This window comes from Euleptes europaea, chromosome 5 (genome assembly GCF_029931775.1).
Source record: "Euleptes europaea isolate rEulEur1 chromosome 5, rEulEur1.hap1, whole genome shotgun sequence".
NCBI classification, from domain to species: domain Eukaryota; kingdom Metazoa; phylum Chordata; class Lepidosauria; order Squamata; family Sphaerodactylidae; genus Euleptes; species Euleptes europaea.
This window is the reverse complement of record NC_079316.1, coordinates 54,406,852-54,431,770: the sequence shown is the minus strand read 5'-3', so window position 1 is coordinate 54,431,770 and position 24,919 is coordinate 54,406,852. Positions and strand designations below refer to the sequence as shown.

The window sequence follows — 24,919 nt, the reverse complement described above, 5'->3', positions numbered from 1 at the left end:
ATGGTAAATAGCCCTGTTGTAAGAGGCAGTGCCTCTTTTCTCCCTTCAACAGCACTCCTACTTTGCCTCTAACTACACAATGCACTATTCCCAGTTCCACACCAAGCAAGAATGCATGCCAGCTTGTTAACCTCCAGGTACTAGCTGGCAATCTCCTTCTATTACAACTGATCTCCAGCTGATAGAGATCAGTTCACTTGGAGGAAAATGACCGCTCTGGCAATTGGACTCTACGGCATTGAAGTCCCTCCCCTCCCCAAACCCCACCCTCTGCAGGCTCCGCCCCCAAAATCCCCAGGTATTTCCAAACCCGAATCTGGCAACCCTAAGTGCATGGGAAGTTTCTGACTGAAATTTAGATTCTTGAGTGTGTGGATGCTGATTTCGACCAGGACAGTGGTACGAGGGGAGAGTCGACTTAGCCTTCCACCCCCATGCCATTTTCCTTACCTGAAAGGGCTCTGGGGAGCTGCTGTTTGCCCCCTCCCATTAGGAAAATTTGTGTGTATTAGTGGGCTAAATATACACAGTGTGTGGGGGTGGGTAGAGACTTGAGTGCCCTCTCCCTGCAGACTGTGATCCCAATCTGAATTGGCCCCCGCATGTCTGAAAGTCTAAGTTTCAAAATAAAACTAAAGGCCAGTGGTACCTTAAAGAGTTCTTTCTTTCTTTCTTTCTTTCTTTCTTTCTTTCTTTCTTTCTTTCTTTCTTTCTTTCTTTCTTTCTTTCTTTCTTTCTTTCTTTCTTTCTTTCTTTCTTTCTTTCTTTCTTTCTTTCTTTCTTTCTTTCTTTCTTTCTTTCTTTCTTTCTTTCTACATTTATTGAACATTCCACTAGATTTTTGTTTTATTTTGCTCTAACAGATTAACATGGCTACCCCTTTGCAGTCTAATTTTCAACCAGGAGCAACTAGTGTATGTCTCCTTGACAAGACCCTTGGGAACAGTATATTGGGTAGGTTTGCCCTCGAGACAAGCCGATTCTTGCTTTACTAGTGGAGTGGGGCATTTTCTACTGGAGGAAGGAAAGAAGACAGTTTTTTGTCAATGTAACGGCAATCAGAGGCAAGAAGCGGTGTGAGCCAAGATCACCATTTCACAGGAGCAAAACTTGTACTGCAAGGGTCATTCACCACTCAAAATAATAAAATAATATTTTACTGGGGAAGTGCTCATAGATCCAGTGCGGCACACAGGCTGTCTGTCTTCATAAAGCTGTATTGCTGAAATTTGGGGAGGAATGTGTACGTATAAGGAATGATAGGCTTGTCAAGTACCCAGAGGAGACTTGTAAGGGAGCATGCCTGTGAAAGGCCCAACGTACTGCGGTTGAGTCGATGAGAAAGGAAAGGCAGCTGGTTAATATAATATTGTTTCCTGACTCAGTGGCTTGACTGGCTTTACTTGAATTATGTTTCCCTGCAATGCCATATTATAAGGTACTGAGTTGCTTTAAATCTCCCAGACATGATTACTGGGCAATAGTTCTATGAGTGAGGGTGTCTAAGGAGACACAGTAAATAACAAAACATTTCGCAGCAGGAATGATGGATGGATGCAGAGCCCTTGCTGGGGATAAACTGAGAAACAGCTGTCATTACAGGGAACATTTGGCCATTGCTTATTGTTAAGACTTAGTCTTGGGAAAACTGCTGTGCTAAACTGGAGGACTGAAGCCTTCAGCTTGAACAGCTGCACTGCAGGCCGTCTTTGCTACCTTGTCCCATTGGGGTTCCTTTGCTTTCTTTGTGAGCTTTTGGAAACAGTTAAGATCTCTCTGTTAAGGCTGGCTTCTGGTACTTTTGAGGCTAAGGCAACTAGTTGAGCTTTGAGCTTTCATTGAACACATATGAACAACTGAAGCTGCCTTATACTGAACCAGACCCTTGGTCAATCAAAGTCAGTATTGTCTACTCAGACCGGTTTTAGAATACTAGTTTGCCTGAAATCCTTTGGCATATGGGTAGGGTTCCCAGTCTTGCTGAGCCTGTGGACACTTTAGGAATTCTGAGAGAGACTGGTGGGTTCCTCCTCAGAATGGCTGCATGGAAAACAGGACTCCCCACAAAATGCCTGCCATGAGAGGCAGTTGCAAAATGGGGGCAGTTACTTTGGAATGGGTGCTCCCTGCAGACCCAAAGGTGATATTTCCTGGATTCTTCTACTCCAATAATGATGAAGAAAACCAGGTTTAACTCTTTGTTTTGTGAAATAATGACTTTGTGAAAAAAGCAAGTGAAAGTGAGCATCAGGAAACACATCATAAAGCAACATGGCAAGCATGGGAGCCATGTTAAAGATTACTGTCGTATGGTATGTTAGAAATGCAAATAAATACAGGTACCATTTTTATTTATTGCATTTTATCTTGCCTTTTCTCCCAGGAGCTTGGCATACATTCTCCTCTGTTTTATACTTACAATCAACTTGTGAGGTAGATTTGGTTAAGAGAGAGGGACTAGCTAGGGTTGCCAGCTCTGGGTTGGGAAATACCTGGAGATTTTTGGAGCGGAGCCTAAGGAGGGCGGGGTTTGGGGGAGGGGTGGGACTCCAATGCCATAGAGTCCAATTGCCAAAGTGGCTATTTTCTCCAGGTGAACTGATCTCTATTGGCTGGAGATCAGTTGTAACAGCAGGAGATCTCCAGCTAGTTCCTGGAGGTTGGCAACCCTAGGACCAGCCCAGGGTCTCCCAATGAACTTCATGGCTGAGGTAGGATTTGAACCCAATCTTAATCAAATACTCCTACTACTATACCACACTGGCTGTCTAGAAGGGTACCTGTATGGGTACCTATGTGGTTCTTTATATGGTTACACTCCATGTGAAAACCATATGTTTTCTTCTACAGGTGGTAGGAAAAAGACGAAGAAGAGTTGGTTTTTATATGCCGACTTTCTCTGCCACTTAAGGGAGAACCAAACCAGCTCACAATCACCTTCCCTTCCCCTCCCCACAACAGACACCCTGTGAGGTAGGTGAGGCTGAGAGAGAATGACTTGCCCAAGGTCACCCAGCTGGCTTCGTGTGTAGGAGTGGGGAAATAAATCCAGTTCACCAGATTAATGTCCACTGCTCATGTGGAGGAACGGGGAATCAAACCCGGTTCTCCGGATCAGACTCCACTGCTCCAAACCACCGCTCTTAACCACTACACCACTCTGGCTCTCATAAGGTGGCAAACGTAATCAAGAATAGGGTATCAGGTAAAAAGTTAAAGCACCAAGTTGTGGGGAAGGCATTGGGGTTAACACGGGCATAAGAACAAAAGAAGAGCTCTGCACTCTGTCTCCCAAAATGGCTGACCACACAGACCTCACTTTGTTGCTTCTCTCCATTTAGCCATCATGGCTGATAGTCATAGATGGATGTTTCTTCCTGAATTTGTCTAATCTCTTTAAGCAGGTAGATATCACTACATCCTATGGAAGTGAGTTCCACAAGTTAATTGGAGTTTGCTCCAAGAGGTATTTTTTTTAATGGGCAGGTCCAGGGGCATTCATTTAGAAAACAGTTGTTTACGTGCACTGGCTGTTGTCTAGGGCATTAAATATCAGCCAGAGACGTTCTTAAGTATACAACATCCCATGTATCACATTTTGCTCTTCTGATGAACTACACAACTATACTCCTAGTAAGGCTGGGTGCAGGTTTACAGTGGTGGGTGCACCATGTAGTCTCTACTATCGCAACAGTGTCTCTGTGTGGGTTTATTTTGTTCTATTATTTCTGCTTCGGAGGGTATGCTGCTGATGCTGTTGCTAGAGAAGCAGGAGCAGGAGCAGGAAAAACAGCTTTGCCAGCAAAGCCTTGAAAAATTATTTTTTTGGTACAAGAGTACATTGAAGCTGAGGAATATTCCTGTAGGTAAACAGTGCATTGAATTAAACAGTAAACAGTAATTCAACAGTAAATTAAAACTTTTAAAAAATCAATTCCGTGTCGATTTAATGCTATATAGACAAATGTAGCTGTTTTGTAAGCAGGTTGCAAATACCTGTGTTAGATCTCAGGAACATAGAGCATCTCTTGAGTATTTCCCAGTTGTTTGGGAACTGAGACAGGATGACCAGCAGGAGGCTGACGTTGGTTCCCAGTTCATTCCTAGTTCCCAGTTCTTTCCTGGTTCATGACTCCAACCGCAAATATTGAGGACAATTAAAAAGCCAACTTCAGCCTGCTATGGCCAGAAGAAATCTCAAAGCATGCTGGTCTTTTTAAATCCATGTTTAGTGCAAAATTATCTGAATTTGAGCCCATAATAGCCTTCCTAAGGGAATGATGAGCTGCTGAAATCTGATTTAATGTTATCAAGATGTATGTAGTTATTGAGAAATACAGGATAGTTCCTTCTGGGGAAACGTAGAGCTGTGGCAGAAATGCTGTTAAGGAGTACTTTCAGGTTTACCAAAGTATTGATGTGATCCAGGATAGCGCCATATTTAAAGAGAAATTAAGAACACTAAAAGAGCCTTGCTGGATCAGACTCATGGTCATCTAATCTAGATTCACACAGCAGCCAACACGTTCCCAAAGAGGTGCGAGGTTGTTCTGTTTGGGAGGGCCTTTTAATAGAGTTTGAGTTTTGATGGATGTCAGGGATGGATTGTTGTTTTCAATTTTATTGTGTTCTGTTTTCACTGTTGTTGTTGTTTTATACAGATTGTAAGCCACCTTGAGCCCAGATTGGAGGGAAAGGCAGGACATAAATGTTTTAAATAAATAAAATAACCAGAATCGCCTTTAAACCATGATTGACAACCCCACTTTACACCTTGGTTTTTCAGATCATATCTTTGGCAATCTGTTATCTTGAGTAAGAGTTATCTATAGCTGCCTGATCTGAATGACAAAGCAAATTGTATTTAGAGCAGCCAAGGAAAAGGGAAGAGGGAATTCTGAACCCAGATGAAGTATGCAGGGCATGCCTCGTTATGGTTTTGTTGTATTGTTTCTTAATTGAGCCAATATTTTCATTTTTAAGTTTGCAGAGGATGACTCTGATGAGTGTATAATGCAATGAGCAGACATGTGCTGTGAATATATCTTTTGTTGACCCAAATGAATTTGCATTCATTTTTTTCACTGTAAGAGTGTATTTTATTAAAGTGACTTATACAGGACCTAGCCCTGGTGACTCGCATTCATAGATGTCAGGAGCTATTCTGGTATCTTGGTTGCAAGGAATGCAGAAGAATATTACAGAATTTCATTATTTCTGAAGGAGACTTCTATGAAAGACTTACTAATGTTGCTCTAATAAAAGAAGGCATTGCCTAACCTACTTTTAATGTCCTGTTTTCCAGAAGCTGAATAATAGTAACTCTTTGTAGTATCAGTCTAATGCTGAGAAAGGGGTGGGTGGTTGAGGATAGTGAGCTGTGTGTATGTAGAAACACATCACAACCCAGTATTTCTTGCTGAAACCTCCATAGGAAAATCCATCTGTTTGTGTGATGCCCCCTTCTTCCTTCTTCCTCCTGCTTCTTTCTTTTTTTAGCATTTCAAATAAAAATAAATGCCAAGTGAACCTGGTGTGTGAAATCCATATTGGTGGAAAGCTGTCTGATAGTGAGAAACAGTCTGTTTCTGTTTTGTGAAATGTTAATTTCATTGGCATAAAATGAAGGGAATTGCTTCTCTTTAGGACATAGGCATCTTATTTCAGTGGCTCTTTAAAAACATAGAACAACTCCCTTCCCTTTTAAAGCACCCATTATTTTTCCTGGAAGGTAAATACAATTATAGAAACCAAAAGGGTGCAGTCCAGGTTGGGGTTTGTTCCACTGCATGATTCTACCCCCATTCATGTTTTCACAGCAGATTTTGTTCAGCTTCAAACTTTTCTCCTTGAGCTGGGAGCTTTAGGAGGCTAAGCAATAGGGTTGCCAGGTCCGTCTTCGCCACTGGTAGGAGGTTTTTGGGGCGGAGCCTGAGGAGGCCAGGGTTTGGGGAGGGAGGTACTCCAATGCCATTGAGTCCAATTGCCAAAGCGGGCATTTTCTCCAAGTGAATGGATCTCTATCAGCTGGAGATGAGTTGTAATAGCAGGAGATCTCCAGCTAGTACCTGGAGGTTGGCAACCCTACTAAGCAAAGATAATTCAGAGTTTGGCCCATAAGTCCTTAGGATGGTGTCTTGCTGTCATTCACAACTAGTCACCTATACAATATAATATGAGGGATGCTAGTCATAATTGTGTAGGTAGAGGGCATCAGCTGCCTAACCATTATGGAAAGCAATGGGGTATGGGAGACAGAAAAAAAGCCTATAGGATCAAAAACTGTAATTCCTTGCATAAGCAGCCTGCTCCATCATAACTGAGAAACTAATGCACAGATTCATATAGAAATGATAGTTAGCAGCAGACATCTAGGGGCTCCATAGCATGTTCTCTCCAATTCTCAGAGTGTAAAACATGGCAGAACATTACAAGGGATCTAGTAGTGACAGAAGTAAAGTGACAGAACTCAGTGGCGCAAAAAGGATTCTTGGCTCAGAGCAGTATAGCACTCTCCTTATTCTGCTGAAAGCGTGCTGAGAATGGATGTCAAAGTGGTTAAGCCCTCTTCCGTACTGAAAAGACCAAGAATTAAATCCAGACATAATTCTCTCCTGCACTGTAGCATCACTGTGGGATCACAAAGAACTCATACTTGTTGGAGGTTAATAATCCTCTGACCTTAGCAGAACAAAAGGGTGTTCAAATCAAAAGAGCAAAACCTAAAGAGAACAAATTGAAAAAACCTGTTCAAGAGGGAGTGCTAGAAATCTTACAGATCTGTTGTTGTATCATAATCTTTCACCTCAATGAGAGGTGCAAAACATGAAGTTAGGAGAGACTTTCCTTCTAATCTCTGGTGCTTTGGTTGGGGAGGCAGAGAGATCATTAAACCAGCTTGACAGAAGAGTACAGTGAATAATCACTCTGGAGTCCAATCTTACAAATATGAGGGAGTTTGAAAATTAGGAAAAGTTTGACTTTGTAGTGTGTTTGCACACTTTGTGGATGGGGTGGTCACGCTTTTGCAGGCCTCACTCCCATCGGCACCGTTTTCCTTGCTTCGTGCCCCTTTTGCCACTCCCCCATGCTACAGAAGCGCTCTTTCAGGCTTTGTAAAAAGAAAGAGTAATTTATGTATGGTATCTACTAATTCCTCTAGTGGGGATGACCTGTTGTAGATGCAAACAGCGCTGCATTTAGAGCAGCACTGAAAGCTACATGGAGAATTATGACTGTCTGGAAGCAGCCTTGCTCATTGGTTCTCACATAGAGTGTCAGATTCAGAAATGGACTGCAGAAATTTGGGGGATATCAAACTACTGGCTTTGGGTGTTGGGTCTGGTTAATCTAGGGTTGCCAGGTCCCTCTTCACCCCCGGTGGGAGGTTTTTGGGGCAGAGCCTGAGGAGGGCAGGGTTTGGGGAGGGACTTCAATGCCATAGAGTCCAATTGCCAAAGCGGCCGTTTTCTCCAGGTGAACAGATCTCAATTGGCTGGAGATCAGTTGTAATAGCAGGAGATCCCCAGCTAGTACCTGGACGTTGGCACCCCTAGGTTAATCTCATAAATTGGAATAGAATTGCCAACTCCAGTTTGGGAAATTCCTGGAAATTTGAGGTTGCTGCCTGGGGAGGGTGGAGTTTGGAGAAGGGAGGGAGCTCAGCAGGGATGTGATACCATAGTGTCCACCCTCCAGAGCTGCCATTTCCTCCAGGGGAGCTGGAGATGAGTCTGGAGATGAGTTGTAATTCTGTGAGAAGTTCAGGCCCCACCTGGAGGTTGGTATGCCTAAATGGGAATGACTTCTGAATCAAATAGTGGAGAGATTTTGGTAGCTGCCAGTAGTGCCATATCTATGAAGTGGGAAATACTGTAACATTGATTGTAGAAGAAGGGGGTGCTTGGGCAGGTTGTTTGGGTGTCAAGGAAATCTATAGAATGTTTTCATTGTGCTACTTTGAGCCAGTTCCAGTGTGACATTTTGAATTTATCAGTGAGCTCCTGAAGTGAATCCCATGGGTGCCAGCATGTTAAAATAGCCTCTCTAAATAGAACATAACCTACATGTAAATTGGGTGTATATCACGTGGGCTGGATTTCTGGATAGTTGTAGTGCATAGGATTATACATCCACAATTTATTTGTTAATCCATTTAAACACACAAAAAAATTACAAGAAATTATTTACAGGATTCCCTCTGAGCAATTTTGTGGATTCAAAATGCTACATCAGTCGGTGCACCATCTATAAGCAATAGATTTTGTTCAAGCAGTTAAACCACTAGCCCAATCTCCTCTCTGATGCAGTGCAGAAAGCAGCCTTCTTAACCTCTTTTCATGTTCTGGGATTGTTCTCTAAAGAGCTGCCATTACCAACCACACTGCTTCACTGTGGGTAATCTCTGAACCGCTTTGTTCTTGCTTCTCAGTCTGCCAGGAGCTTTTAACTTGCCCTGCAGCCATGTTCCTCCTTTCCTGCAGGCAAAGGAGCAGAGTCTTTCCTGTTTTGCAAACCATTCTTCTTACAGCCAGGAAACTTTCCAGCACAGAGGCTCAGAGAAGAGGCCGGGATCCTCTGTGTCCTGGGACTGATTGATCAGATCAGAGGCAGAAAGACATTGAGGACCCTGGCTGCTGGATTTCAGCGCAGGGCTATGTGCAGCAAGACACTCTCATAAGAACATAAGAGAAGTCATGCTGGATCAGACCAAGGCCCATCAAGTTCAGCAGTCTGTTCACACAGTAGCCTACCAGGTATTTTTTTTTATCTCTGTGTACATGTGAAGCAGGGAATCTTCTTTTGCTGGGCCTGCTCTTGCTAGTGAGAAAGTGTGAACTTGGGAACATTACAGAACTTGTCTTCAGGGAGATATTTGGAAATGTTGTGTGGGCAACCCGTCAAACACTGTTAATTTAAAAAAGGAATGCAGATTAAGTATTGCTTAACACATATCAGACACTTTGGTTGTTATTCAGACCAGCAGCATTTTAAAATTCCTACAATGAAAGATCCTTGTTCCTTAACAGGCAATTTCTGTTGTCTCAGTTTTGGGTGGGCTGATGACATTGAACTTCTCCCAGTGAAGATCTCCCTTTTGAAACAAATATTTTGTTTGCCACAGAGGCGGGCACCCTTTCTGGAGGACGTAATTGTATATTATAAGGTGTTGCTTCCAGCTGCTGTTTCTCGAGGGACAGCAAGGACATTGAATTGAAAGGGGGGGGGGCTTTCTTTCCAGATGCTTAGGGAGTGGAAATTCCCTTTACCTGGAAGTCAAAATACCTTTTTACATACTTCTCCTTCACTAACATTCATTGTGTCGGCTAACAGGTTCCCCTTTAGAAAAGGGTGAAGAACAGCACGTATCCCTCTTCTTCTAGGTGTTTCAGACCTTCTCCATAAACTTTTGGAGCACCTTTACCAACAGTCAGAAATCTTTAAAGGCAATATTTCCTAAACTGACACATTTGGTGTGCTGGTTTAAGACATTTGACTCAAAACTGAACAGTTCAGTAATTCACACTGGCTAATGAATAGTTCCAGGCTAGCCTGATCATATCAGATCTCAGAAGCTTAAGCAGAGTCTGCCACGGTAAGTGTTTGGATGGGCAACCTCCAAAGAATATAAGGTCAAAACTTGCATTTTTATGTGCACAAATGCTTTTGCAGGCCATGGTTTGCAAGTTTCATATAATAGTAATGGCTGAGCTGTGATAGCACGAAGGACAGGGAAATAGGAAACGGTTAGCATTTGCATTCAACTGTCCATCAACAACTTCAAAAACAAAAGTGCAGAAGTCTTGGCTCCACATCATACCAGGGTTGTAACATGGAGGCAGGCAATGGCAAACCACGTCCGAATGTCTCTTGCCTTGACAACCCCACCAGGGGATGCCATAAGTCAGCTGTGACTTGATGGCACACAAAAAAGAAGGGGGAAAAAGGGGGGGAAGCATCCCTCATATTATATTGTATAGGTAACTAGTTGTGAATGACAGCAAGGCAGATGTTAGTTCAAGTGAAATTGATGGGGCTTGCTGCCACATCAGGATTTCAGACTTCTTAAAAAAAAAACTCTCCATTTTTTATTGCACAAATCTCAAATTAGCCTCATAAAGCGGCCAGTCATTTTTTGCCATTTTCAGATGGGGAACTAGGCTTAAGGGCTGCTCAAGGCCACTCACAGATCCATGGCTAAACTAGGATTTCTCTCCAGCTCCAAGGTTAATGTTTTATACATGAGTCTATGGGCCAAGAACTGAAAGTTCACATATTGGTATCAAGTAAGGTGGCAAAACATTCCAGTATCTGACAGTTGAATGTTGTAGAGCACACTTTCCCTTGAACCCATGCTAAGTAGCTTTTTATGGTGCCATTGAGAGGGGCAGAGCCATCTTTTTCTAAATACCTGTTTTGTTTTGTTTTTGTTGTTGTTCTTTTCATTGGGAAGAACTACTTTGTCATGGCTGTTAAGCACTTGTTACCTAGATAGCTGCAAGCTGGCTTTTGCAGCTGGCTTCCCCATAGGGTTGCCAGCTCTGGGTTGGGAAATACCTGGAGATTTTTGGGGGTGGAGCCTGAGGAGGGTGGGGTTTGGTGAGGGGAGAGACTTCAACCCACTGTAATGAATGCACACAAGAAAAATGCCCACACAGAGAAAAGCCCACATGGAAAATGCCCACACAGAAAAATATGCACATGGAAAAATGCTCACGCAGATAATTGCCCACACAGAAAAATATGCACATATATAACATTTACATCTTCTTTCTAAAATTACATCTATTACAAGAAACTATGTATTGTGGTGTCTTCTACTGAGACGATCACCAAGAAGAGACATGATGAGACATTCATTGTCTGTTGTTGTTTGGTGTAGTTCATTTGTCTCTCTTCTCTGCGGGGCTCCTCTCTCATTATGGGTAAAATTTTGAAGTATTACATAACTTAATATTAATAGTTGTAAAAGTAATGTTATGGTTTTAATTTTTCAATAACGAAATAAATATCACATATTTGAAGAATTTTGGTTTACAATTATAAATATCAAAGTTGCGCAGACATCTTCAGGTGTACATGAAAATTACTATATGTGAATATTTTTCTGTGTGGGCATTTTCCCGTGTGGGCTTTTTTGTTGTGCTCATTTATGACAGTGGTTTTTTTTTTCTGTGCGCAATTTTCATTTGGGCTTTTTTATGTGCGTTTTTTCCTTGTGACTGAGTCTGCCAAGGACCTATTCACCTGCATTCCACATTTAGCAGTCCGAGGAGGAACTCAAGCCTGCCCCCATTGTATGAGTGCAAAAAGGAACTTGAGAAACAATTTACTTTAAGCAGCCGGTATGTATAGTTTTATCCGATTGTTGGGAAGAGGAAGGAAGAGAACGGTTACATTTCTTGGAGTACAGTTAAGTTTAGAGTCCAGTAGCACCTTAGAGACCAAAAAGAATTTCAGGGTATTAGCTTTCAAGAGTCAAAACTCCCTTCGTCGTCGTCGTAGTAGAATATGACAGGAGATTGTCTTCCTACCAACTAAACTTTCCCTCGCAAATCTAAAGTGCCAAGCTTTTCCCATATGCAGATAAGCATTTTTCTCCCTTTGCCCTCTCTTGCCCATCTCGCTACCAGGACCTTTCCTTCTTTTTCTTCCCTCACTTCTGTTTGTTGACGTCCAAACTTCATACATGCCACTTATTACTTTGATGTTCTCTATTCAGTCCAAAGCTGCTAGCAGCCATTTTTCCTCTAGTACTAAGGTACTAGAGATGAATGACAGCCATTTGTTTAGTGTTCCATTCACACTACCGGTCTGGCTTATTCGCTGCCACTTATTTTATTCTGGTATCCAAAGACGGAAAGAAAGCTGGCACCGGGGGCATGGGAAAAAGAAACTCTGTTGTGGGCAAGGCTGCTCTTCACGTTTGAATACCAGGGCTAAGAACTGAGCTCTCTGCTCGTAAATCTTAAGCACCGTTTGTTCATTTAAAGAGATCTCATCTGCTTGACGTTTGGATTAGTTTCACCCTTCCAACTCTGTAGCTCCTTCCTGATCTTCATGCTGATAAATAGAATAATTGTTGTGCAGTTTGTACTAGGCATGGTTGATGCAGGCCCATTGATTAGAACACGTTTGCCAGCTCAGTCTGGTTAAGGATTCAATTGCCCAATGGGACTGTTCCACTTTTCACTATTTTGTTTTTGCTGCTTCTGTCTCTCTGTCCTTGTCCAATCAGCTGTTGCTGTGGAAGTAGAAATGGTGCTATTGTGCCCTGACTAGGGACAGATCCATGAACTTTTGCTATCTTTCTAGTGATGAAGTGGGCAGCGTGGTGTAGTGGTTTGGAGCAGTGGCTTGGAGCTGTGGAGTCTGATCTGGAGAACCAGGTTTGATTCCCCACTCCTCCACATGAGCGGCGGAGGCTAATCTGGTGAATTCGTTTCCCCACTCCTACACACGAAGCCAGCTGGGTGACCTTGGGCAAGTTACAGCTCTGTTAGAGCTCTCTCAGCCCCACCCACCTCACAGGGTGTCTATTGTGGGGAGGGGGAGGGGGAGGGAAGGTGATTGTAAGCCGGTTTGATTCTGCCTTAAGTGGTAGAGAAAGTCGGCATAGAAAAACCAACTCTTCTTCTTCTATTTTTTTCTTCTGCCGTCAAGTCACAGCTGACTTATGGTGACCTGGTAGGGTTTTCAAGGCAAGGGACATTTGGAGGTGGTTTGGCATTGCCTGCCTCTGCATCATGACCCAGGTATTCCTTGGAGGTCTCCCATCCAAACACTTGTCAGAGTCAGGGCTGAGAGTGGACGACAGACAGCAAGCCTCTATGGCGCAAGTGGGGATTTGAACCTGGGTTTCCCAGCTCCTAGTCCAACACCTTAACCACTAAATCACATGTATCATAATTCCTTCAGGTATAAAATTGAACTGGTTATCATCCTGTTTCCCAGTGCAAAGGATTTCAGGATAAAGAGATGCCACTCTGTAATAGATAAGTCAGTCAAATCCTTGAATACTTAAATCTGGTGACTGGAGCTGTGAATGGGCAAGACAGGTACTTCTATAAACCTGAAAAGGGCCCCAGGTTTGCAGAAAAATGTGAAAACTAAAAAAAAATTTTTTTTTTAAATCTGAAAATGTTAAAGGAGCTTTAAGCAATGGGTTCCCTCAGTGGCTGTTGCTAGGCAACCACAGTATCCCAGGCTGGGTTTCTATGAGGGGGCAGGGCCCCTTTCGGCCATTGAAGGAGGACTCACTGGGGCTAGGCCTGGCTAGGGTTGCCATTTCCAGGTTGGGAAATTCCTGGAGATTTTGTTGTAAAGTGTGAGGAGGGCAGGGAAAAACAGAATGTCAGGTGGAAATCTTGGCTGAAACCTTCCTTCTGATATGCTAGTTTTCTAGGATATTTTAAAGGGAAACATTAAAACATACAACCTCTCACCTGCAGCATGAGGTGGTACACTCATAGAACTATGCTTTGCCATCTGATCATGTAAACTGACCCTTGCTGTGTGCTATGACCATGTTTCAAAATATGGAAGCTTTTGATTTTACCGCTGCAGATGATGCAGGTTCAATGCCCATTGTGGTGTAGATTCTGAAGTTCAGATGAGAATTAAAATGGGTTTCAACACTGTGATAAACATCCAGCGGACTCTCTGTGTTTTTCTCAGCCCCATTAAGTGAGAGATGAGGATTTTAAAAGCTCTGCTGTTTTTGCAAAGGTCACCGTTAGCATTTAGGCACACGCAAAGCCTTTCAAAGAAAATACACAAGTGGGGAGTACCTTGCTGCAGAGCTCTTGGTAGAACTGATGATCTTGAGCTGTTGATCTGATGAATTCAAGCAACCTCCAGAAGCAGAACTGTGTAAAACCATGGAGAAACAGGCTGCAAAGGGCACCCAGTAAAGCAGGTTGAGTGTCACCTTTCTCATGGCATCATGGGCTGACAGTTAGTTAATTGCTGGCCTTATGTCACTGAAGCCATGGTTGTCTTAAGGCTGGGGGGTGGGAGACTGTTGCAATGGTCCCCCCTACAGAGACATACCCTGCAGTTCTGCATTGTGGCATAGCAATGACACTTCAAAGGCAGGTGCCTGCCATCTGTCACTGATCTCATCCCCCTCTAGGTAGGGATGCAGCAGCAGGAAGGTGACTCAAACCATTTAAGCTTTGCTCAGGGATTTTATTTGTTCTTTGTCATTAAGAGGTATAACTGTGCAAACAGTTTGCATGTAGCAGTTTGGAATGATCTAACAGCCTTCCCCACCTATGCCTCATTTGCAAGGATGCTCACAGCCGTTGTCCTTATGAACTGTACGCAGTTTGATTAAAAATTGCGTAATGCTCCAGGATGAGCATCAAGCACAGGCATTTGGAGCTGGAAAATTCACGTTCAAAATCACTCATCTTCTGCATGATGGGAAGAACCACAATCAAGTTTCAACCTCAGTTTTTCATCTGTAAAATGGAAACAATCACCTACTTTGGAGGACATTTATGCAGATGAATTAGTTAGGGTAGGGCGGTCTATAAAAATGATGAAATAAATAAAAATTAAAAAGCATTTTCTACTGGCTATGCCAGTACCGGCTGTTTAGTTGAAATCATTGCCTGTTTGTAATCCACTTTAAACTTGCCAAATCCACATTGCAGAATACATGTATGCACCCATGTGTGCATGTAGCCACACATACTTTATGGGTATGCATAGTATCACCTGCATATGAGAAATCATGTATGTATAGCATTTTAGAAAACTGTTATCCTGTATTAAGGGCCAGGTAAATCATTTCAAAGTAGTTGCAATACAGATTTTTGTAAGTTTACATTCATGCTGTTTTAAAACCTGGTTGGCACAATTTACAAGATCCAGCATATCATGCACAGTCTACTAGTTTCCAAGAGTGGGTGCAGGCTTGTCTTGTGTTGCCCCAGGATACTTCCCATGTTCCCAGTTCTAAGTGTGGGAAGTTACTGTGCCTGGATGAAGATGGGCAAGTTTTCCAATATATGCTAAAATTCAGGCAATGTACTGTCAACTGTAGAGAAAACATTGTCGAAGGCTTTCACGGTCAGAGTTCATTGGTTCTTGTAGGTTATCCGGGCTGTGTAACCGTGGTCTTGGAATTTTCTTTCCTGACATTTCGCCATCAACTGTGGCAGGCATCTTCAGAGTAGTAACACTGAAGGACAGTGTCTCTCAGTGTCAAGGGTGTAGGAAGAGTAATATATAGTCAGAAAGGGGTTGGGTTTGAGCTGAGTATTGTCCTGCAAAAGTAATGTGCTAATCATTGTCCTGTAAGTATCAAGATAATGTGCTAATGATTATGGTATGTTAATATGGAACCATTGTATCCTGAAGTGATCTGTTAATGTGTGTAATCCAAAGCTAATCTGCATGGCTATTGTTGAATGTTGTCTTTGTTAGTCTGGAGGTTTTTTAGAACAGGAAGCCAAGCCTTATTCATTCTTAAACTCTCCTCTTTTCTGTTAAAGTTGTGCTGATGTTTATGAATTTCAATGGCTTCTCTGTGCAATCTGACAAAATAGTTGGTAGAATTGTCCAGTCTTTCAGTGTCTTGGAATAAGACCCTGTGTCCTGTTTGTGTCAGTCCATGTTCAGCCACTGCTGATTTCTCAGATTGGCCAAGTCTGCAGTATCTTTCATGTTCTTTTATCCTTGTTTGTATGCTGCGTTTTGTGGTCCCGATGTAAACTTCTCCACAGCTGCAAGGTATACGATATACTCCTGCAGAGGTGAGGGGGTCTCTTTTGTCTTTTGCTGATCGTAGCATTTGTTGTATTTTCTTGGTGGGTTTAAACACTGTTTGTAGGTTATGTTTTTTCAAAAGTTTCTCCATCCTATCAGTGACTCCTTTAATAAATGGCAAGAATACCTTTCCTATGGGAGACTTTCCTCAGGTCAGATGTTTTGCTACAAGTCATTATGATGTGGGGGGGGGACCCTAAGTAATGTAAATGAGTATATGAGCCTGCCATAAGATTCATTGAATTCTGTCTGGGATATATATTAGCATAGCTACTTTTGAGAATTTATCTTTAGTTCTGTGAGTTTCCCCTCACTTGTAGTCAAAATCCAGTTTTATGATCATTTCTCTCTTCTGAACTCCCTCAGATCTGTACATGTTTTTCATAAGTGTTGGAAGACAAAACTAAACCCATTATTCCAGCTGAATTTGCCCAACTATTTATTTGTTTTAGACAGTTTAAATGCTGCCTCTCCAGAGACCTGCTTGATGCAGCTAAACAGAATCAAGTAGGGGTCTTGCTTGGACAGGGCACCTGCCAACACCCCCAATGGCAGAAACCTGCTTTATTTAGGCAGCGTGGTTAGGAAAGAAACACTGCTTTTTTTGCTCAGATAAAACACTAATGAACCAGGAAGGTCCTATGATCTCAGAGGCACTCAGCTGATTGAGAGTGGGAAGTGGGGAGGGAAGGCTGTAGAGGCCTGAGGGCTTGGAAGGCGTTTGCCTGACCTCAAACTGTCTCCCATCCTGAGAACTCTGGTCTGCACTGACCTCTTGGTGACTCAGCCTGAGAAGTAGTAAGTAAGGGGATATAAATAGCGCCTAGTTTATCAGGGCAGCTGTCTGCCTCCGGCTTTGTGTCCCAGTCAAGATAATTGTTTTCCCTCTTCTCTCAAGGGCCAGGGCTTTAGAAAGAAGGAACATGTAAGGAAGGTGTGACAGCACTTGGCTTTGTACATGGATGAATATATTAATATCCCCCCCAGCTGACTTATGGTTGCCCCGTAGGGTTTTCAATGCAAGAGACATTTGGAAGTGGTTTGCCATTGCGTGCCTCCGTGTTATGCCCTGGTATCCCTTGGATGTCTCCCATCCAAATACTTGCCAGGGTCGAGGCAGAGAGTGTGTGACTTGCCCAAGGTCACCCAGCGAGTTTCCATGGCAGAGTGGGGATTCGAACCTGGGTTTCCCATATCCTAGTCTGACACCTTAACCACTTCGCCACACTGGCACTCTCTCTCTATCACACAGACAGACAGATGTGGAATGGTATGGAAGCTAAGTTGAGTTGGTACTTGGAAGGGAGACCTCCAAGGAAGACTCTGCAGAGGAAGGCTATGGCAAACCACCTCTGCTTAATCACTTGCCTTGAAAACCCCACCAGGGGCCATATATATATATAATGTTGAAAGCAGCCTGAATAGCTTAGCTTAGCCCAGGCTAAGCAGTTGGCCATGATCCGCATTTGGATGGGAGACCACTAAGGAAGATGGGCTGCTATGAAGAGGAAGGCAACAACAAACCACTTCTGGTCCTCTCTTGCCTGGAACGCCCTGTGGATGGGGTTGCCATGAGTCAGTTGCAACTTGACGGCATGTTCTTCTTCTGTGATGCAAAATATGTAACACTAACTACAGATTTCTATTCTTTATTCATATGTAAAAAATCATTCGCAATTTTCCATGGTAGTCTAGGCATGGGTCCCAAAGACGTTTTTCTTAGAAAACTGGTTATCTAATTATAACTGCAGGAAATTATGCAGATTAGAGTCCTGAGTAGGGGGTGAGCATTCGGTAAAGCTGAACTGGGAAAAAAAAACCAGCAGAAACTGACGGTAGCTGGCAATCCTAATCTGAAAAAGCCCCCCCCCCCAATTGGGATTTTTCAGGATTGGTACTGCTGGCTACAACCTGTATAAAGGGGGGAAAACCCTCCCTCTTCAACTGCTGGGGTGTGCCTGAGTTCTGCAGAACTTCTGCACATCGCAATGAGTTCTGCAGGCCTTGCAATACCCCCTCTCCCCTTTCAGTTTGTTCTGCAGAGATCCTCTGGCTTGACAGTGGCTCTTTTAGGCTTGATCCTGGTTCTGCAGGGCTTGCAAGATCCCCCACCCCTTCAGTTTTGATCTTCAGTTCAGCCACAATGTCCACGTATTCCCAAGATGGGCTGGGCTCTCATTTCTTGTTGTAAAACTTGTTTTAATTTCCCTGTGTTTTTGTGCTTCTTTCTCCAGATTTGTCTTCTGTGAGGCGTTTCAGCAGCCATGTCCAAAATTACACCACCCTCCTGCTAGAGGATGAGAAGGGAATTCTTTATGTAGGGGCCAGGGGGGCCATCTTTTCCTTAAATTCCACCAACATTGCTGACGGCTCCCATCAGATAGTAAGTGCAACTGCATCTCTCTAACATACTAAAAGTCATTTCCTTTGTGGTCTGCTTTGTCAAATTTGGGTTCACAAACATAGTGAGTAGTGTTACATAATAGAGGTACCTAGGAACATCTTTAAAAGAACTAATTTTGAGAGAGTGTTGAATGAGTACTTTGTGAAATTTGGGTGCATAGGTCACGAAATCTCAATTCCACAGCAGACTCAGATGTGGGACCCCTGTTGTCCTCCAGTCGTCCTCCAGTCTAGGAGAAGAGCCTGTCCCTGTAACAGGGAGAGGCGTATGAATATCTAGAAGTTTATGCATCCACGCATCTGTAACATATGTTCAATTAGTGCCCTTATTGCAGTGTTCTCTGTAATTGGGCAAAATGAGAGGGAACACTTTGGCCAGGCAAAAATCTGCTAATGTCCAAGAAAGGCATTTTTGTCTCCCTCCTACTTTTGCTTCCACTCACCCTGTAGCTTTCCTTTTGGCTTTTACTTGCAACATCCAAGTTCCAATTTTGGTCAAGGGCTTTTAAAAGCTAATGGACCGCAGAAATCTGCAGTACTACCCTGGGCTGCACTTTGATAAATCCCCTTTTCCTGCAAAAGAAAAACATGAACTTTGAAGAGCCCTTGTGGGCTTCATGGGCTTTGCTTCGTAATGTCACTGCTCAGCCACCATTTCCTTTGTTGGGGGCCCCCCAGTGAGTAATGATTCCACTTTTTATTTTGCAGATGGATTGGAAGGCCTCTCCTGAGAAGCAGGCAGAATGCTTGAAAAAGGGCAAGAACAATAAGGTATGTGCAGCCCAAGTCTCTGCTGTTTTGTCCCTTTGTCTGTGCTGCTGATCTGTTCGTTCCTGTAGTGAAAAAATGGTGCATTGTAGAATTCCTCTGCAAACCACATTATCCTTTTCCTCTTTGCAGACAGAGTGTTACAACCACGTCAGGCTTTTGCAGAGGATGAATGCAACCCATCTGTATGCCTGTGGAACATATGCCTTCCACCCCCTCTGCACATACATAGTGAGTAAAAGATGGGGGGATTTTCAGCCTTGTCTGATGGCCTTTTTTTTTTTGGGCAGTGATGTTTATGGAAAGGAGATCAAATCTTAGTTGTTTGCCGCCAGAAGCTGGACTTGGACGCGTTAGCCACTTTGATACCTGCAGATATCACCTTGAGAAACCATTTCTGCATACAAAACTAGCTATGGATACACTTTCTATTGATTGGTATCCGGGGGAATAAACCAGTCCCCGATCCTGGCTGCTGTGTTGGTAGCCCTTATCAAGGAATGCCAAGGTCATAAGGATTAGAAATTATACTGCCTGCCGGATGGAAGGATGACTCTGGGAAGTCCCCCTTTTTTTTCCTGTCCTGTGTTTTGTCCTCCAGAGTTGGCTATTTGTTTTCACAGAGCACTAGAGCCTTCCCTGTTGCTTTCAGAGACTTGCCCTGGGCTATACTAACATAATATAAACCCTTTCCATTAAAAAGGAGGAAAGTTACAGCATGAGCATGCCTTCATTTAATCCCTTTAGGCCCATGTTTAGTGCTCTGAGATATTTTGCCTGTTGCTTGGCGTGCTAACGAGAATAGTGAATGGATCAGGGAGAAATGAGCTCAGTCATGAAGCTCAATAGTTTCTGTCTTTCAGCTTAGCTTACCAGTGAGAATACCTCACGGACCCCTTGGAGCAAAGATGAGATGTCAGTGAGTAGCCAATGTATCAAAGTATGTTGGTAGCTACATACATAGAGAAGCTTTGGTGACACAGTGATTTAGGGGCCTTTTCAGGTAGTGGGTGGTGGAGTTCTGCTGTGATTTTCAGCTAATACTTTAGTTGCAGAAAAATGCTCTTTTCCTTGCATTCCAATTGCAACAGGTTGTAGCTGGTTTATCAGCTGTAGAGCATTGTGCTGTGCAGTGTGTGTGTAAAGTGCCGTCAAGTCGCAGCTGACTTATGGCGATCCCTTTTAGGGGTTTTCATGGCCAGAGACTAACAGAGGTGGTTTGCCAGTGCCTTCCTCTGCACAGCAACCCTGCTCTTCCTTGGTGGTCTCCCATCCAAATACTAACCAGGGCTGACCCTGCTTAGCTTCTGAGATCTGACGAGATCAGGCTAGCCTGGGCTATCCAGGTCTGGCCCCTGGTTATTACTGGCATGTGGTTTTTTTTTAATGTTCGGGAAAGGCCCTCCCCCATAGTGATTTTAAAAAGTCTGTCCAGATTGGCAACTGCCAGTCAAAGCTACATTTACATGATGCTCCCTTTTGGAGTGCTGCTCTTGATTCTCTTCCCCACCTCCCTTGTTCTTTCCTTCCTCTTGAGGCTTGAGGGCATGATGAGAACTTGACAATGAATGTTTGGGTATGTGTTTTCATTTGTAGATGAGCCTTTAGCTGGTCACTGTGTTATATTTAAAAAGAGCCATTAATAAAATGTTAACAATTAAAAAGCAAAAAACCCCAAAACTCAGGTGTGTGGGAAAAGATCTTTTCAGTAATGGTGTCTTCTCCTTGCCCAGGGTATTTGACCTGCTGGCTTTGAACTTGGAAGGAACCTTATTCCTGTAGAAACACCTTATTCTGAATATCCAGGGCACTGAACTCCCCCCTCCCCGCTCTGTTATCAGTGCTGTGAGTGATCTGAACTTTCCGCACTTCTATTCAGTAGTGTTTCCTGTATCAGATGCTCACAGTAAACGTGCCAGTCCTAATAGCTGCCAGGGTTGCCAACTGCCTTGAGAAAAATACATTTTCCATTTACCTGGTGTCGCGGTTCGGGCCGTTAAGTGCCTACACTCTTAGAATGTACCATTCACTGAGAAATGGAGTTATCTTATTCAGCAAGACACCACTAGACCGGAATCAACGGTTCCTAGAAACTTGTTATTGCTTCTAGGACATCTCTTGAACACGCCAATAAATTTATAATAATGGACAAGAGTAGAAGTATATATAAAACACATTTATTTACATTATACAATATATGCTTTTTGGTTGCAAAGCCTTAAAATATCATATAAGGATAGACATCATTAGTCTTAAACATGTTTATGTAGCAAGTAATCATTCACATTCTCTATGCCTCCATAAAGGAGTATCTTAGAATATATTCATAAAGTATCCTTAGTGCAATGCACCTTCATTCAGAATATAAGGTTACAGAAATCCTGTCAAAATATGGTTAATTCTTTGGAGAAAGATTTGGTTAGAAACATCCTAACTTAAATCATTCAAAACATCATAACATTTCTGTACAGAAGACACACTATACCTTGCTGTGTCATCTGTGTCACCTGGAGTCCTTTAAAGACTTCTATTAATATTCTTAACTGATCATCATTAAGATCAGGCATTGTCTATGTACATGCTATGCATGCTCTTTCTAGTTTTAGACAGCAATGCTGAATATATAAATACTATGTGTTAGCTTAAAGCTATTTACAGTCTCTTTGACTGTGCCAATCTGTGTATGTGCCTTAAGCTTCATTACAGAGAAAAGAGATTCTCCTTTTTCCCCAGGAACATCTCTTGCCTCTTATTCTGAGTACAGAAGCCTCCCCTATTATGTTGGGGGAGCCTCTGACTCCTTTCTTCCCTGTTTCTGGTTCTAAGAACTGTATGGACCAGTTCTGTAGTTTGGGTTTCACAACTTCCATGTTTCTCAAGGAAAGTCAGACTATTTAGATCATTCAGTGAAAACCCATCAACTCCTTACTAGAATTAATGAGATGTCAGTGTTTCCAAATATGGAACTGATCCAATACTCTTAGACCCCACAGTAAGGTTTAGTAGGAATGCTAAGAGCCTCCATTATATGGAATAGTCCATCAGCAATCATTTCAGATATCCAGCCTTAGCAGGTCATCTTGAAATGAATCCCTCTCAAAGAGAGTCTTTCCCATTCTCACAAAGAACCTGTGAAATGGTACGGTTTCATATCACGCAAGACATGAAATAGAATATAATGGAAATGAGTTATGGCCAGACAGACTTGCTGCCCTCTCTGTAACTCACTTCATGTGTCTCACGCAAGAGACAAGTATAGAGAGTGAGGTCGGTCAGCGTCAGCCAACTTCCATCAACTCTCTGCTTTCCTAGTTTAACATCTTAGAGGATGTCAGGAGACCCAGCAGCCAGACAGCATTCAGCTGTCCTCTACCAGTCCTCCTGCCTTCTGGCTGTTTGAGGCTTCCTTATATCCTCTCAGATCAGTGGTTATCTGGGCTGAGTCAGAAAACTGCAGGCTTCTGTCATGGGTCTAAGTTAGGTCTTTCTGGAGAGTGACTGGCAGTGTCATTTCCACCTCATCTATGAAGAAAGCATTAAGTCACCAGGTTTACAAGTGCAAGGTTACCAGTACAAGGTCTATTGTACTGCTGTACTGTCTTATCGGACAGTGGCATAATTCTGTCCTTTACACTGTATCTCAGAGCAGAGACCAAAAATCCCCAAAACAGAGATGACCTTCCATTCTATGCCTGGAAAAGCACCTCAGATAAGCAAGTGCCGACTTTTCAGACCCAACTATCTGACATCTGGCAGCTGAGTCAGAAAGATGACTTTTACGCTGCCCCTTCAAGGGCAAGCCAGAGTAACTTTAGTAGTTAGCTTTGATAGAGCTAACTTTGAGAGTAGTCTGTCAGCCTGACACAGAGCTTAGCCTGTCAGCATGACACAGACTTTCATTATACATTACACAAACCTCTGTATGTGTATGATGTGTTTAAGCTCTATATGGAATTAATTCTGCACATGTTCATAAGATACCATGATCATGTCAGAGACTGCTACACTGGGACTTAATGGGATGTAATTCACCAGGTGATGTTATTTATCTCTGTGCCATGAAGACCTGCAGCTGCCTGTTTCCCACAGGTTAAGCCACTATTAAAGGGGCAGGACATTTTTCTCCGGGCTAGTTTGCAACCCTAGTATCTGCCCACTGTTGGACATCCTTTTCCAGGACTCCAGCGCAGTTTGGATAAGGGAGAGAATATGCAGCTTTGGCTTCACTTATTGCTTCCAGAGTTTATTTTTTATTTATTTGTTGGTTTTTGTTCCATACCTATCTCCCAAAGAGTGGACCAAGGAGCCTACCCACCCTCAAAGCATGAAAAACACTATTAAAATACAATAAGCACATTAAAAAAATCTCTCAACAGCTTAAAGGTAAAGGTAAAGGCCCCCTGTGCAAGCACCAGGTCATTCCTGACCCATGGGGTGACGTCACATTCCGACGTTTCCAAGGCAGACTTTGTTATTGTTAGATGGATCTGCAACTTGTTGACAGATCGTACCCAAAGAGTGCTAGTTAATGGTTCCTCGTCCACTTGGAGAGAAGTGACTAGTGGAGTTCCTCAGAGATCTGTGCTGGGCCCTGTGTTGTTCAACATCTTTATAAATGATTTGGATGAAGGAATAGAGGGGATGCTTATTAAATTTGCAGATGATTCTAAATTGGGAGGGGTAGCAAATACGGTAGAAGACAGAGCCAAGATGCAGGATGATCTTGACAGGCTGGAGAAGTGGGCTAGAACTAATAAAATGCACTTCAACAAAGACAAGTGTAAAGTTCTGCATTTAGGTAGGAAAAATCAAATGCATAATTATAGGATGGGGGAGACATGTTTGAGCAGTAGTGTGTGTGAAAAGGATCTTGGGGTCTTAGTAGACCAAACACTGAACATGAGTCAGCAGTGTGATGTTGTAACTAAAAAGGCAAACACAGTCTTGGGCTGCATCAACAGAAGTATAGTGTCCAGATCACGCGAAGTGATGGTATCGCTTTACTCTTCTCTGGTTAGACCTCAACTAGAGTACTGTGTTCAGTTTTGGGCACCACAATTTAAGAAAGATGTAGACAAGCTGGAACTTGTCCAGAGAAGGGCAACAAAGATGGTGAGGGGTCTGGAGACCAAGTCCTATGAGGAAAGATTGAAGGAGCTGGGTATGTTTAGCCTGAAGAGGAGAAGGCTGAGAGGGGATATGATAACCATGTTCAAGTACTTGAAGGGCTGTCAGATAGAGGAGGGTGCTGAGTTGTTTTCTGTTGCTCCAGAAGGTTGTACCAGAACCAACAGGTTAAAATTAAATCAAAAGAGTTTCCGTCTAGACATTAGGAAGAATTTTCTAATGTCTAGACGGAAACTCTTTTGATTTAATTTTAACCTGTTGGTTCTGGTAGAGCGGTTCCTCAGTGGAACAGGCTTCCTCGGAAGGTGGTAAGCTCTCCTTCCCTGGAGGTTTTTGAGAAGAGGTTAGATGGCCATCTGTCAGCAATGCTGATTCTGTGACCTTAGGCAGATGATAAGAGGGATCTTGGCCATCTTCCGGTCACTAGAGGTGTGGAGGGGGGAGGTAGTTGTGAATTTCTGGCATTGTGCAGGGGGTTGGACTTGATGGCCCTGGTGGTCCCTTCCAACTCTATGATTCTATGATTTGTTTGCGGGGTGGTTTGCCAGTGCCTTCCCCAGTCATCTTCCCTTTATCCCCAGCAAGCTGGGTACTCATTTCACCGACCTCGGAAGAATGGAAGGCTGAGTCGACCTCGAGCCGGCTACCTGAAACCGACTTCCGTCGGGATCGAACTCAGGTCGTGAGCAGAGCTTTTGACTGCAGTACTGCAGCTTAACACTGCACCACGGGGCTCATCAAATAACAGCTTACCTGCTTTTAATTAGGTTTTGAAAGCTTTTCTAAGCAAACATACTTCACTGGAAAGTCTGTGGTGTTAGGCTCAGGCAGGTTTCCTTGGATA

At 43.1% G+C, this 24,919-nt stretch overlaps 1 protein-coding gene across 1 annotated transcript in view; it reads left to right on the top strand.

The window, feature by feature from the left end:
• The window catches only part of SEMA4G (semaphorin 4G), a 61,281-nt gene that overhangs the window by 14,469 nt on the left and 21,893 nt on the right, over positions 1-24,919 (top strand). Inside the window, exons 2-4 of the mRNA XM_056850289.1 lie at positions 18,012-18,160; positions 18,889-18,951; positions 19,081-19,179. Coding sequence (XP_056706267.1) covers positions 18,012-18,160; positions 18,889-18,951; positions 19,081-19,179 — 311 coding nt within the window. The remainder of the gene's footprint in view (positions 1-18,011; positions 18,161-18,888; positions 18,952-19,080; positions 19,180-24,919) is intronic.